Consider the following 15,626-nt stretch of genomic DNA (forward strand, 5'->3'; position numbering starts at 1 on the left):
ATCATTAAATGTGTCATATAGAATCTATAAACCAAGTGGTGGAACACATTAACATGGAAATAATCCCTCTATCCAATTTAGCAGCATTTTGTAAAAAATAAAATCTGCCAAAGAGTTCTAGTTAATATTAGAAAGATGACCCTACAGTCTTTTGGCTGGTAGTAGTAAATTTAATCCTATTATTCCCTCTTTTGCAGCTATCCAAAATAATTTCCCCAGAACCCACTGCCATTGCCATTAGTTAGGATTCAAGAGGAAGCCTAAAATAATTAGATACTACAATCCCATTGAGAAGCACACAGTTATTAAACTTATAGTGACACCCTAAACACAGAAGTAATACCCGCTAAGTCCAAAGATATATATTACCAAGTAAAGGAGCATAGCGATGGTGGGCAGCCTGTAACCCTCCAGATGTTGTTGGAAATCAACTCCCATCAATCCCCACCCAACATCACTAATGCTCATGGTTTGTGTACCTTAAGAAATGAAGTTGGTTGGAAAACAAGCTCACTCACAAACGACTCCAATGTGCATGCACACGAAAGCTTATACCCAGAACAAACTTAGTTGGTCTCTAAGGTGCTACTGGACCATTTTTTAGTTTTTTGATTCATTTCAACTGCGTCAGACCAACACGGCTACCTACCAGAATCCAATGGAACTATCAATGCAGTCCTATCACAAGTACCTGAGAACCAGTCTCACTGAGTCTGTATGTTAATGTGCCTAGAAATTGCAACTCAAGATTGCAATCCTAGACACCAATGGTGGGGAACCTGTGGTTCTTCAGATGCTTTGGGATCCTGTTCCCATCATCCCTTGTCATAAGCCATCTGACTCAGGCTGAAGGGAGTTGGAGTCCAACAGCATCTATAGGGTCAGACACAAGTTCCTCAGTCATGGCCTAAGCTGAGGCAACAATGAGGTCTTGGTTTTGCATGGCATCCTTTGTACTCTACTAAAAACTGAATATAGCCCTTTAGTCAAACCTTTGATGTGAACCTTAATTTCACTGCCTACAGTTTCCTTCTGCCTCCATGGGCCAAAATATCACCTTATTATTTCCTCCTAGTAGAGTTTTTCTGCCTCGGCTTTATTTTCTGTATGTTTGATTCAGATTTTGATCACATTCTGTTGTATAAAAATGGTCAAATGTTAATTAAAGTACATATATAATAATGACGCTTGCATTATTAATTTACACCACTAATGATTTGTTAGCAAAAAGAAAGTTGTGGATAATGAAGTGAATTAAACAACAGTTTTAGCATTTCTTCCTCAGACTGCGCTCTTCTCTAGAAGTATTTAAGTCACCCTCTGGTAATGGTGAAGAATTGTACCTCAATTCATTATGCACACACAGCACAGTTTGACTTGAGTATATTAAATTTTAAATGTATGGAAATGAATATGCTTCATATTCATGCTTAATTAACCGCTGTCCTCACAGAGCAAGGTCTTGACCCCAACAAAAGCCTTACTCATGAGCATATCTTGCTCACCAAGAAATCTCAATAAAGCCAATGGCAGACTTAATGCAGATGTATGAATTCAGTGGAAATCCCAGCAGGAAGGAAATCAATTCATCCACTCATCCAGAGCTGGACCTTTAAGCTTGGACAACACACACACACACACACACACACACACACACACACACACACACACCCCATTTCGTGCATCCTAATTCATAATGCAGGACCAGTTCAAGACCTTCTGCTACCTGATGCAAACAACAAGATGGTTCCCTCTCTTTTCCACATGCAAAAGCCAACTAAACTGGAAGTTGAATCTTATTTCAATACAGTGGTACCTCTACTTACGAATTTAATGCGTTCCGAACGCACATTCGTAAGTCAAAAAAAAAAATGTAACTTGAATCCCATAGGAATGCATTGGGAGAAAAAAATTGTAAGTCAAAGCAACCCTATCTAAAAATTCGTAAGTAGAAAAAATCCTATCTAAACCGCATCCAAGATGGCGGACGGAGCTCCATTCGTAAGTAGAAACATTCGTAAGTAGAGTTATTCGTAAGCTCCATTTCCCATTGCTGGCTCCTTCAAGATTCAAAATCGTGCAGGAACTAGGGTTGCCAGACTCAATAGTGGACAGGACTTATGTGCCTTTAATTACCCTGCTCTCTTTTGAGTCTGGAAACCTTAAAGAGAAACCAGCAGACCCTTTGTTTAATTTCCAAGCAAAGGGTCTGCTGGTTTCTCTTTAAGGTTTCCAGACTCAAAAGAGAGCAGGGCAATTAAAGGCACAGAAGTCCTGTCCACTATTGAGTCTGGCAACCCTAGCAGGAACCAACATGAGTAAAGAAAGCTGCTTGTTATAGAAGTTATCCCACCAAATGTGATTCTAATCATGTGGGAGATTAGAACAACTGCACAGGGCTACTGTTGTCTTAAACCAGGCATCGGCAACCTCCGGCCCATGGGCCGCCTGTTTATCCGGCCCACGGGCCACCTGTGAACCGAGCCACCCGCTCGGCAAGTCCCACACACGCTGCGGTAAACCGGCGCAGTGCGGGGACTCACTGAGCAGCGCCGGAAATCGCTTCTGCACAGCCGCAGAAGCTATTTCTGGTGCTGCAGACATTTTGGAAATGGGCAGCCAGCACCGGAAATCGCTGTTGTGCAGCCGCGGACATGCGCAGAAGCGATTTCGATGCTGCGCTGCCCATGTCCGCAGCGCCACCGGAAATGGGTTCTGCGCCTGTGCGGCCCATGTGCGGCCCACGGACAATAGTCCGTGGGAATCCTCCGGCCCACGGGAAGAAAAGGTTGCCGACGCCTGCCAAAATATCTGGAGGGCCGCGGTTTGGGGATGCCTGCCATAGATGAAGATGCTCCTATGACTATTCTTAAACTGCTTTTAGAAATCACTCCAAGATATTATTTACAGGATGACTTACGAAAGCAAAATTGTAAACTGGAGTGTTTATTGGGCAAGATTGGAATGTTGATTGGCCCCATATGACGTATTCTCATGTGTTCTAAGAAGAACATTTTAACAACTTTTCTGAAGCAAAATCCCCTATACCATAAATACAAGGTTTTTTGTTCCTAAAGTTTTAAGAAACTTTCTACTTTCTTACAAAAAACCCACAGTATTTTTAAAAGTGGAAGTAATATCATCTCCAGTCTAACATATCTCTGAACTGTCAGACAGCAAAACTTACTTGCAAACAGGAAATTCATTTAAACGCAATTGGAAAAATTCTGCTATGATATTTATAGCACATTCATTACACCCCAAGTTGAAAGCACAGACTTTTAAATCATCTGCATGAATTATAACCCAGGTCCATGATGACATTAATAATAATCCAAAAAAATGTATTTGTAATTTACTAAAATGCTGCCTGAGAAACGGAAAGCTGATTTTTAAATCAGACATTTGAATGGATGAATAAAATTTTTAATCAACACAAAAATAACAGTTGGAAGATTAGTGTTGCTGTTATAAATAAAAGCCAGTAAAAGTCTTTTAAATTTCCTTTCCAATGTCCCTGTTTATGCAATACAAGTTTACACAATTACATATATTCAAATCTGATTACCATGCTAATAGGAAGAGAGAGAAAATCAGCAGTCATGAGGAGGTACTTAAAATTTTAGCCCACTGTCCAAAAAAACCACAAAGAAAGAGCATTGGCATCAGTCTATTGAATATGCTTACATCTTCCACAACAGTAGTTGCTGGTTATATTTTACACCATACCAATGACCTAGACATGGTTAGGGTGACCAGAATAAGTCCTTCCTTGTGAAGTGGAAGGTACCAGTACAGGTGTGTGTGTGGACCAGTTTGGTTCCACTCCTGGCACAAGGTACCAGTTGAACTATTCCTGTTAGAGCACGTGTGAATATTTGTTAAAGGCAATTGTCTAACAAAGGGTCCTCCCTCCCCCTGTTGTTTCCCATTGTCTATTTAGAATTGTAGGCTCGTTCAGAGCAGGGACTTGCCAATTTTGCTGTGTAACTCTCTGAGGCTGCAGTCCCTTGCAGACTTTTCAGGCATCAAGCCTCTTTGCACTCAGTGGGAGCACTCAGTGGGAGTAAACATGCACAGGATTATGATATAAGGTGCCACGTACACTGATGATGCTATGTAACTAATAAAATCATAATTAAAAATTATAATTAACTTTTAAAGTTACAATTTTCACTGCTAGATTTGCTCTTGCAAGCCAGGGATGCAGTCAAACTAGATGAGCTGAATTTAGTTCCCACAAAGATCCATGGTAATTAAGCCTCCATTTCAAAGGGACCCAAATGCAATTATCTTAGGCTGGATCTAACGCACGATTTCCGATATTTCCAATCTAAGGCTGTGAGCGCCATTGTATAAATAGCCAAAATGGTACCACCCATACCCAAGTGGAAGGCTGGGCAGTTGTGGGAGAACCCCAAGATTTCGAGAAGTGCAGGGGGAGGATTCTAAGCTGAGAAAAACTCCAAAGAGCCACAGGAGAATTGAACATGCTTAGTGGGCATTCTGGCCAACTCTTTTGGATGGGCTGGAAATGCAGAGGGAGAGAGAATGAAATAGAGGGGGCTGGTCCCACTTATAGCATTCTATAAGCCAGTAACTGGAGGTGCATTAGCAGAGGGTGTAGCTGGCTTTTACAGCCAGAGAGCAGACCAAACGGAAGAAGTTTTCCCTCTGGTCCACTCGCTAAACAGCACTCCCAAGCTTGCCCACAATTGGCTGCAACTGTGGGCAAGTCCCAGCAGTCAGCGCCACCAGCAGAGGAGGAAGTGATGTCCACCCCTAGAAGATTGCTCCACTGCCACAGCCACCACTCCCCTCCAGCTGGCAGGTGAGCAGCCATTGCTTTATTTAAGAAACGTCTACTTTTTAATACTTACATTGTAGAGGAGCAAATTCAAAGTGCTAATAAATGTGCCATTATTCTCTCTTACAGATATAGCAGCTGATGATCTAGAACAGATTTAGAAAGCAAAAAATTGTTGATGGAATCATCTATTTTTTTATTTTTGCAATTCCATATTTCACTATAAAATCAGGTTTTGGAATTCACCACCAAGAGTATTTCCCTCCCCCCCCCCTCTTGTGTTTATAAATTGCTACAAATCGGAATTTATAGTGGAAGCTCTGTCAGAGCTTTGAAACAATGGGCATTGCTGAAACAATGGATCAGGCAAATAATTAGCTAAGAAGCAAATTGATAGGGGAAAATAACTTCTTGTGATATACGGTACATAGAAATAACATTTGCTTGTGATACATATACTAATATATTGCTGTGCAAAAAGAATGGAAAGTAAATATTTCTTTGCTTATGTACAAGTACCACTCTATCTTTAAGAGGAATTGCAGAAGAACTTTCATCATGAAAGCTAACACTGAAACACAGAGACTTCAGTGCTGTGCTAATTCTATAGCAAACCAAATCCCTGGAATACTTTCCTTCTTGCCATTATTTTCCTTCTCTATATCCTCTTCCTTCTCAAATTGGATGTCGCTTCTAGTTATGGAGGGGGAAATGACCAGAATCCATGCATTTCATCAGAAATCTGATATGTTCACAGGGCATATCCACCATGCAAAGCTCCAGCCAACTCCTAAATGATAATAAATACAGTGCAATGGCTTCCTGACACACAGAACCATCACTTCTTGCAATATCATACTCATACTTACGAAGCAAGTTGTGTATTATTGACCAGATATTCCAAGGGATAGCTGCAACTAAATTTATACAGAAGTCCTGGTAAATAGCTGATGATTGTGGGTGGATCTGGGGTGTCTATGTATCCCGAAACATTGCCTATCTGGACTGTTGATACATTGCCATAGGCATTGATTCCTGGAACTGAGGTTACCTAGTTGGATAAGGTCAGAAAACAGAATTATGGGAAGGCAATCTTATAAGAAAATAGAATTTTTAAAATAGTGACGATATGACTGTTAAAGGTTAAGAAACCATCCTTGTAAATTATTTGATGCACCACAACCTCTACACCAGGACATAAGAAGCGCCATGCTTGATCTTGCAAAAGGCCCACATAGTCCAGCATCCTATTCTCACAGTGAAGAACCACAGGAAGACCACAAGCAGTACCTGAGGGCAATGTTGCTCTCAACACTTGTGACTCCCAGCACCTGGTGTTCAGAGGCATACAGTAAAGGTATAACCACCCTCCCATTCTGCTATCCCACTGATGCGATGACATATACAAATGGGAGCAATAGCTATCTACCATTTCTATAATATATAAAAGTGATTTGTTGCGCAACCTTAGTCCAATCTATTAGTCTGCTCTGAAATAATCCCCCACAATACTTTCACAGAACCATGTATCTATCCCCCAGAAAAGTGGGGGCAATATTCAGCAACTTTCAGGGGCAGGCATTTGAAGGAAATGGTGTTACCTTTAAATGTGATAACAACTGAGATATTTTCTTCCTTTTTATCAATAGCAACAATGGGGGCAGAGATCTCCCCCTTCCTAAGAATAAATGCTCCTAAAAATGACACGGCATCATGATGCCAGAGGTATTCTGTCACAGGAGCGTGACTAAACTGCTCCAAGCAATCAAACTGCTACTTGAGGCAGTGCCAGACTTTCAATTCTTTTGGTAAAAATACAGAGAAAGAGAGAGAAAACCAGTGTCAGTATGGTAGACTAGGAACTGGGAGTTCAAATCCCTACTCATCCATAAAGCTCACTGGGAAGCCTTAGACCAGTCACCAACTCTCACCCCAACTTACCTCAGAGGATTGTGCTGAGGATAAGAAGGAGAGGGAGAAAACCCTCTTAGAGCTAATGAAATAATAATATAATAATAAATAATGGAGCCCTCATCCAACTCACAGTGAAAGATAAGACCACCAACACTCCAAAATTCAGCTTCCTCCCCTCCTCTTTCACCTCAGTGTTGCCTGCATTGAATTCAGCAAGAAGGTGGATGGCAACCAAATTAGAATTAGTTGGTTCTGCCTGCCAATGACTCTGGCTCCCCCTACTGTTGGTCCTTCTGCTTCCTGCCCTGTCATTCCCATCGGGTACCAATAGAGGCAGGGATATTTGGGTCAGAACCAGTACATGCATGGTCACTCCCCCTAAACATTCTATGAACACATAAATAGGGCTACCATCTATTGAATAACCGTACCCATCTAGAACTTTCATTAATAATGTACTGGTAGCAAGGTGTATTGGAACATATCTGGAAGACCATTGTATTATGAGGAGTTAGGTATGATGGTCTGCAAATTTCCCCTTTGGATGCGCTCAAAGTTGTGCAGGTTTACCACACCTTTCACCCATTCCCACCACCCTTCTGAGTAATACCCCTCCCCACCCTCTCACTATATATAAGGGTCTGGTGACTTCTGTTTCAGTGTATCTGAAGAAGTGTGCATGCACACGAAAGCTCATACCAACGACAAACTTAGTTGATCTCAAAGGTGCTACGGGAAGGAATTTTTTTATTTTGTTTTGACTAGGGCAGACCAGCACGGCTACCTACCTGTAAATGGAAGAAAATGGATGGCATGACCCAGCCCTTAGTCTTGCACACTAACACCAGCCCTTTGCCATGACACCCAAGTGTCAGAATATTTGCATATGCAAATAATAGAATTTTCATTTCAATTAGCTTTCTTATAAACCATTTAATTGTCCCCTCTCAGTTATACATCTTCCGCAGTGAACTCCAGCTCACAAAGCATTTGACCTTGTACTGTTTCACTTGATGCTGTATCATTATCATTATTGCAAGAAAAACACTGGGATTGCTAGAATTATTTGAATGGCCAGCTAAGGAATGAAGAACTCATTGACTTGGATCCTATCTATCCAGCTGTCAGTTTGTGAGCTCATCTCAGAGGAGAGACATAGCAGATAGAAAAGCACGGTGTCAAACCGTGATAACCATCATTAGATGCAGGCAAGATTTCAGCACAATGACCAGGTTCACATAGCTCAGACATGCACATAATCCCTCTTCTAATCTCCCATGCTCCCAGAATATTTCCAGAATACTAGGCATTTTACATAAAGGGTAAAGGGACCCCTGACCATTAGGTCAGTTGTGACCGACTCTGGGGTTGCGGCGCTCATCCCGCGTTATTGGCCGAGGGAGTCGGCGTACAGCTTCCAGGTCATGTGGCCAGCATGACAAAGCCGCTTCTGGCGAACCAGAGCAGCACACGGAAATGCCATTTACCTTCCCGCTGGAGCGGTACCTATTTATCTACTTGCACTTTGACGTGCTTTCGAACTGCTAGGTGGGCAGGAGCTGGGACCGAGCAACGGGAGCTCACCCCGTCACAGGGATTCGAACCGCCGACCTTCTGATCAGCAAGCCCTAGGCTCTGTGGTCTAACCCACAGTGCCACCTGCGTCCCTTTTTAGGCATTTTACACACATACACACACACACACACACACACACACACACACACATGCCAGTTTTTGTTTCCTCCCGTTTCTTATTTTTCCAATCTCAATGCATCAGTTTGAAATTAAAAATAAAATAAAATTTCTCATTAACAATTATCAGCATTTCACTGCAAACTTCTTCTAATATACACACCTTTAATGCAATTTTGCCTAATACACACATTTTTGCAAACAGAATACATTTTTGTCTGGTGTTTTTACTAATTCACGAAATTCAGAGAAGTGTGACTTTCAAAGAATAGCAATGTTTGCATATTGTTTGGGGAGCTGGGAGTTAGTTACATTCAAACTAAAATGCAAACTGAACTGAAATTCTTCTCCATCTCACTGCGTAGCCTCAAAAGAATTGCATCTTACCATTAAAGCATTCCCACAGGCCTCCAAAGTGCTGAGATTGATTATGAAAATGACCACCGCTGGAAATGTGTTGTTGTTTATAAATCCCCTACAGTGGGAATCCCCGTGTTTCCCATTTAATGCCAGATCCGTTTCAGAATAACCAGAAAAAAGGACAGTGCAAAAATTAATCTTCATAGTAATTGCCTGTACTCCACAGTAGACACTGATATCTCGTTCCGCTGAAATGAAAAGTGAAGAGGGGGGAAACACATTGAAGTTCTTGAAATATATTTATATGTATTTATATTTTGTGATCTTAAAAACAAAGCAATTCACATGGAAACAAATGGACCTCCTTTGACAAAGAGTTCCCATTAAGGGTGGGTACCACTACTAAAGAGTTTATGCTCTGCACCAGTGATGTAGGCAAGTTAATTTGACTGCCTTGGGTGTCAGGATTCACCAGGATAGCAGCTCCCGATGTCCATCTTTCTTTCTCCCTTGTTCCTCATATAGATCTTCCTTCATCCCTTCTGGTGTCAAAATGTCTTGGGCCAGCCCTGGTGCACATCACACCCAAAACCAGCAATACATAGCAGACAATTTATTAGGATCAGCTGACAGTCATGCAATAGATATTTAGAGAATAAGCAGGTAGAACACCCTGAGCTTTAACAAAAAATCTTCAGCCTGCTGAAACTGGATTTTATAAATGCAAACAATCTTGCAAGGAAAGGATTACCATTCAAGCCACTGCTTTGATGTAGGAACCATACCAAAGGAAAGGCCTGATAATTTTCCTTGTTCTCTGGCTTCCTCTATGCTAATCTGTCACAAAGAGCTGGACATCGTGAAAGCCTCCTTATCATCACATTCACTGGCAAGCACAAGGATGGTCCACCGATTACCCTGTTGCCCCAGCTGATTACATCATTGTACCTTCTCTGGGGGGGGGGGAGTCCTGAAGCTACCCTTCCCTGTGTTCTCTGTCCAGTACACCGCTCTCTTATACCCCAACTAACTACAACACTGTAAAAGCAAAGACCCATTGGTTTATCTTAATACCTTAGGAGCATCACATGGTACTGCATGCATGATAGGGTAGCAACTAGAATACACACACGCACACACGATACCTAGCCTGCCTTGTGACTTTGCTTTACCATTTTTGTACACCCTTCATTTGTGGAAAGGAACAAGAGACTCTCCCTTCTCAGAAACATTCAGTGCCCCTTTTCCCTCGGGGATGAGCATGGTGAACATGCAAATGCACCCCAAAAAACTTTAATGTGGCAATAAATTGATACCACTCATATTTTGCATATCATATTCCATTCCAAGGTCCATGCAAAACAGCAGACATTTAATGCAGCATTACATGAACAAAAGGTTAGGCATAGAAGAATCATAATGAAAAAGCCAGCCTCATTAAATGGGGCATTCAAAGCTTTCAAGCCACCCGAAATGATGTAGTATATGCACTTTTTAAATCTTGCGAGGAACCATTATGCAGCCTTTACGCAAAAATTAGCCCTTGGAAACAATATTTCTTCTCACATTTTGCTCGCTGATATTCTCATTTAATGTAGGATGCAGATGAGCAAGTATTCTGAGCACCCAATTCATTTGGCTCCAGAAATGTACACAGCAGCTATTAATAGCAATTTAGAATTCCAGTCAGCACAGTGGAATAGGTAGGTGATAGAAAACTCTTGGTAAAACAACAAAACAATAAGCACATTATTAGGAACTGTTAGAAAAGCTAAAAGAAAATAAATCAGCAAATGCTATGAAAATATTATAGCAATCCATGGTCCCTCTATATTAATGCCTTAATCCTTATCAGCTTCACTTGAGAGCAGTGCCCACTAGTCATTACAGCTGTAATTCTCAGAATAGCACTCAGCATTGCAGCCTTATTCGGAGAGAAAACATTCATATAAACACCTTTATTTCTCCCCTGTGGTCCTGATGCAGATGCGCATTTGAATATACATCCTTAGCTGAACGTCATGCTTCTCCAAGCAATGCCAGCTCTACCATTAGGCTGAGTGAAGTGGCTGCCTCAGGTGACAGATACTGAGAAGCAGGGATAGGCAGCAAGACTCTGCTTACCCATAGCTTGGAAGGAGGAGCAAGGCAGCATGGTTAAGCTTGTCCATAGCTGGGGCTGAGCTGTGTTAGGTGGCACCTGCCAGCATCCAATGACTTGTCTGCTCTGCAGTTCAGTTTTGTTGCTCCAGTTCAGTCAAATGGTATATTTTCAGTGTTAGAAACTGAGATATGAAAGCTAGGAGCTAAATGGCACCTTAAACCTAGGTTATGGGCACAACAATGGAATGTCTAGGCACACTTTTTTATAACAAGAAAACAAAGCTGAAAATGAACTGCAGCTAAAATATTATGTTCATTTTTCACATGGATTAGTCCTTCTCCTGCCCACCCCCCTAATATTCCTAAGAGGGTCTCTTGTACAGTCTTCAGAGAGTAGCTGGAAGTAGAAAAAGGTCCTCCTTCCACTGAAATCTTAGGCACAGTTCTGCACCCAGAGCTCAGAAACTGCTTGCGCTAATGAAATTCCCTGTCACAAGATGCGCCTAGAACAATGGGAGTTTCGAACACTGTATATGTCCTGTCTCTTATTCCAGGTATGGGAGCAAATGTCATGAGGGCTCATCCATAGGAACTGCTCCTTACAAGATGGCTGGAGTCTCGTACTCTCATACTTTTGACTTGTTTAAGAGCAAAGGATTATGCCGAGATTGTCCAAAGCATTCCAGAAACTAATCTACACTGGTCAGTTATGTTAAAAATGCATTATAAAAATTTACAGCAGACGGTGCTATAGAGTAGCAATCCATCATCAATGCAAAATTGCATTGAGAGCTATATTACGGTTTTTCTATAGGGTTCTTACAGATCAGTATAGATCCAGCCCAAATGTTCTATTGGTTGTGCACAAAATAAAATGTTCAACCAGTTCTCACATATACTGTGCTTCACATGCATATCAAGGCTATTGACTTTGATTGGCCGAATGAGTGCTATAATGTTGCACTGCAGATTGTGTTTGGATCTCCCTTGCGTGTCAGAGCAGCTTGTTATGCAGATGGCTTCTATTAAGCAGGGGAAAGTCAAAGCTGTGCAAGTCTTCTGGGTTGCCAATACAGTTTGCACATGCTCAAAGGATACTAAGAGTTTGAACCTTAAATGTGTATTTTCAGTGAAGTATTGTCTTAAGTAAACAGTAGAAGTGCTGCTGAAGAGTAAGATGACTGAAAATATGTTCAAATGTATTGAAATCCTGGTTATATTTATGACTCCAGTTGCAAACATAATACATCATAATCAAGAGCCAGCCACTGTAGTGTTAGAGCAATGTTCAGTGCCCATAAGATGGGGTAAATATTGTTGAACAGACCAGAGCCTTTGTTAATTCTTTACACCTTGTAATTATTCTTTGTGCTCCACTGCATGGATCATTAATTTAAATAAAGGGGAAGTTATTAGATCTTCTTAATGATTTAGCACTCTTAAAGTGCCGGAAAACTGTTAGTTATTAGCACTAGGACTGCCAGGATGAATTGCCGTGCTACATTTTTGACAACATAAGGAGACTTGAATGTCTAAAGTAAATGTACTGCTCCTTCTACATATCGCATGAAATGGCAATTGTCTCTAGATCAGCTTCATAATGGGTTTCTGTGGGAGGTAGCATCAATCCAAGAATCCATTCTTACAATACCCTAAAGGGAGGAGCAATAACTCAGTGGCACAGCACATATTTTTAATGCAAGAGCTGCCAGGTTCATTCCCTGGCACCTGCAGTTAAAAGAATTACTGTAGATAAGGCTAAGGAGACCTGTGCCTAAGACCCTGGAGAGTGCTGCCAGTCAGAGTAGACATTACTGATTGGTCTGGCTCAGCATCACACTGTTATAGGGTTTGGGGGGCAGATTGTGCTCAATTCCTGGGTGTCATATCCTCCTCCTAATTCCTGGGTTTAGTAAATAGTTAGAAATAATCAAGGTTTCATTAAACTTTGCCAAAGATGGAAATACGCTGGCTAATGAGTCAAGCCAGTTCAGCAGACAAAGGCCAGTGATAACCCATTAAGGAAGCCATCAGAGGGCAAGATTTCCAGGCAAAGGGGAGTTGGGCTCTTTCTTTGCTGGGTGCTAGTGGGCAGAGGCAAAGGCACGGTTTAGGGCAGGCATACCCAAACTTTGGCCCTCCAGATGTTTTGAACTACAATTCCCATCTTCCTCGACCATTGGTCCTGTTAGCTAGGGATTATGGGAGCTGTAGGCCAAAACATCTGGAGGGCCTCAGTTTGGGGATGCCTGGTTTAGGGTTTCAACTTTGAATATTGTGGCTTTGGGGAGGTCCATGGAGTTAGCAGCGAGAAGGAGAAGGATGGGCACAACTCTATGTGAGCTGGAACTAAGAGTCACAGAGAATGGCTTTTTACTGTCATTTGAAACCAATTCTACCCTTAAAGGGGTAACCAGACCCTCATAGGATGTGCGTGCTCTGCAATTCCTCCATCTAGGTGCAGGTTGTATATGTGTGCAAATAAAACCATATATCATGAAGACACTACAGTCTCTGCTATGCCTAATTTCTGAAGGAAACACAAACCATGGCTAAGCACCTGAAACTCCTGGAATCTCACCCTGCTCATGGAGATTGGGGTGGCATGCAACAATATATTGCACTACACAGTGCAATGGACTAAAACATCACCAACAATAAATTGAAATGCAGGATAAATTGAAATGCATCAGATATTTGATCTCTGTATATATGATAGTGAATGAGTAAGTATCAGAACTGTGCTCACAGGCCAGCTTTCATGTGCCACCCACTCCGGGTTTCCATCTCAGTAGCGGCCAGCAGGGTGGTGTGGGGTTTCTCATCTGTTTTTCCAATTCTACATATTGCTGTCCATTACTGAGAGGGAGAGGGAGCGGAGAAAGACAGCAGGGAGCTCAGTGTGGTGTAAGTACGGCAGCGGCAGCAGCAACAACAGATTGGGTCCACCACTGTTACTGCACTACACTGAGCTTTCTGCTGCCTTGCCTATCTCCCTCTCAGTAACCAGCAGAGACACATGGTGTTTTGAAGCCGGGTAAGCAATGCCGCAATGCCCACCCTGACTGTCCATCGGCTACTGCCAGGCCAGAAAACTGCTGCAATTCAGTGTAGATATTACTGAGCTGCATTGACCAATACCCTGCATTGACGACTAGATATGAGGTAGCTTCCTATGTTCATGATAATTCAAAGGTTACAGCATGATGAAAAGTCCTTAAGTGTTTGGAATCCCCAAGCATACACTATGTATCACTATTGCTAATTTGATGATAAAAATTAATCACCAGTATTATTGTACCTTTAATTGAATCAATAAAGTTGTGGAAGCATGATTGAACTATATTTTTTGTGATGCATTAAATCACCAGCAGAAACGTTAGGTGAAGTCTAGAATCAGCTTTATTTTTACAGTCTTCAGGGCATACTTTTCAAATGCAACCCATGGTGGCAAATTAGCTTCTGATCCCTTTGTGGGCTTGGCAGTAACTGTGAGCACTTGTTCAAAATAGAGATCTGGAATTATCTATAGGCAATAAATGCCTGTTTTGGCAGACACCTTCCTAAAAGCTGGCTACCACTAACAAAATAAGCATGAAGAAATAGGTGTGCACTTCTGAAAACATAAGGAAATAATTCACAGTGTCGTGTTTTGAAGTAGAAAAAGGGCCCTTTCATTTTCATAATGTTATTGCACAATGTTTGTTCCAGTTTCCCATTTGTAATCGTAGAGTTGGTTCCAGGATAACTAGTGTCTATGGCCAGGGTAGCCAATGTGGTACTCTCCAGGTATTTTGGACTACAGCTATCATCAGTCCAGCTAGAATAGCCAATGATGATAGATTATGGGAGTTGTAGTTCACAATATCTACAGGGCACCTCATTGGTTATAAATCAGTGCCAGGTCCACCAGTGCATCTATTAAGGGGCTTAATTATGAAATGCAAAGTTGAGCATAACATTCACAAGTAACCCCATTTTATTTATTTAAGTAAATGTGCATATTTTTGAACAGAGCATGAACATCTGGTATTGAAAAACAAACTTTATCCAACTCCTTTCTATATCTTTAGTGAGATCCTCATTACATACCAAACAAAATATGGAGCTGCTACCACTCAGGCAGAAGTCTCATCATATGGGTGAAAAAGCAGTTGAAGAATGCCATATCTCCAATCATACTTCAAGAGTGACTCACAGGGATACTCTTGTGTTGCTACGGTACCACTTCTGGCGAAAACAAATCAATAATGGGCCAGATTCAATCAGCCAGTCCTGGTTGGAAGCTAGCGGAAGAACTCCTGCCCATGCAATGAAGCTTAATTCACCCTCTCCTCCCTCCACAAACACCCCATTTCTCCCCATCTTCTCTAGAGGATCAGGTGAGCCTTCAGAACAGCATGCAGAGGTAGAAGATGGGGGATCATTCCATCAGGAAAGCAGAAATACTTGCACCATCAGAACAATCTCCTTATGTTGAACACACAATATTTATTACCCCTCGAGAGGGAGTTAGTGCATAACATGTTAACCTTTGAAGGAAAGGAAGAGGTGCAGTACAAGTCCTAAATGTTAGTAAAATAAGCTGCAAATGTTAGAGATGTGCATCAGATTCAAACAAATCCTAAATCCCAAGGTAAAGGGAGCACTTTGGATGATTTTGGGCTTGCCAGAGGTGAAAATGGTGCCTAGCAGAAATGTCCCTTGGCCTATATGTCCGCAATTTGGCAGCTTTCATACTCAGAGGCAC

General features: G+C 41.7%; 1 protein-coding gene across 1 annotated transcript in view; it reads right to left on the reverse strand.

Moving 5' to 3' along the window:
- The window catches only part of ZPLD1 (zona pellucida like domain containing 1), a 90,771-nt gene that overhangs the window by 9,916 nt on the left and 65,229 nt on the right, over positions 1-15,626 (reverse strand). The window contains exons 3-5 of the mRNA XM_088668997.1: positions 8,801-9,021; positions 5,677-5,858; positions 4,881-4,953 (exon numbers count right to left, since the gene is read on the reverse strand). Coding sequence (XP_088525123.1) covers positions 4,881-4,953; positions 5,677-5,858; positions 8,801-9,021 — 476 coding nt within the window. The remainder of the gene's footprint in view (positions 1-4,880; positions 4,954-5,676; positions 5,859-8,800; positions 9,022-15,626) is intronic.

The sequence above is a fragment of the Zootoca vivipara genome, chromosome 4 (genome assembly GCF_965207765.1).
Source record: "Zootoca vivipara chromosome 4, rZooViv2.hap1.1, whole genome shotgun sequence".
Classification (NCBI taxonomy): domain Eukaryota; kingdom Metazoa; phylum Chordata; class Lepidosauria; order Squamata; family Lacertidae; genus Zootoca; species Zootoca vivipara.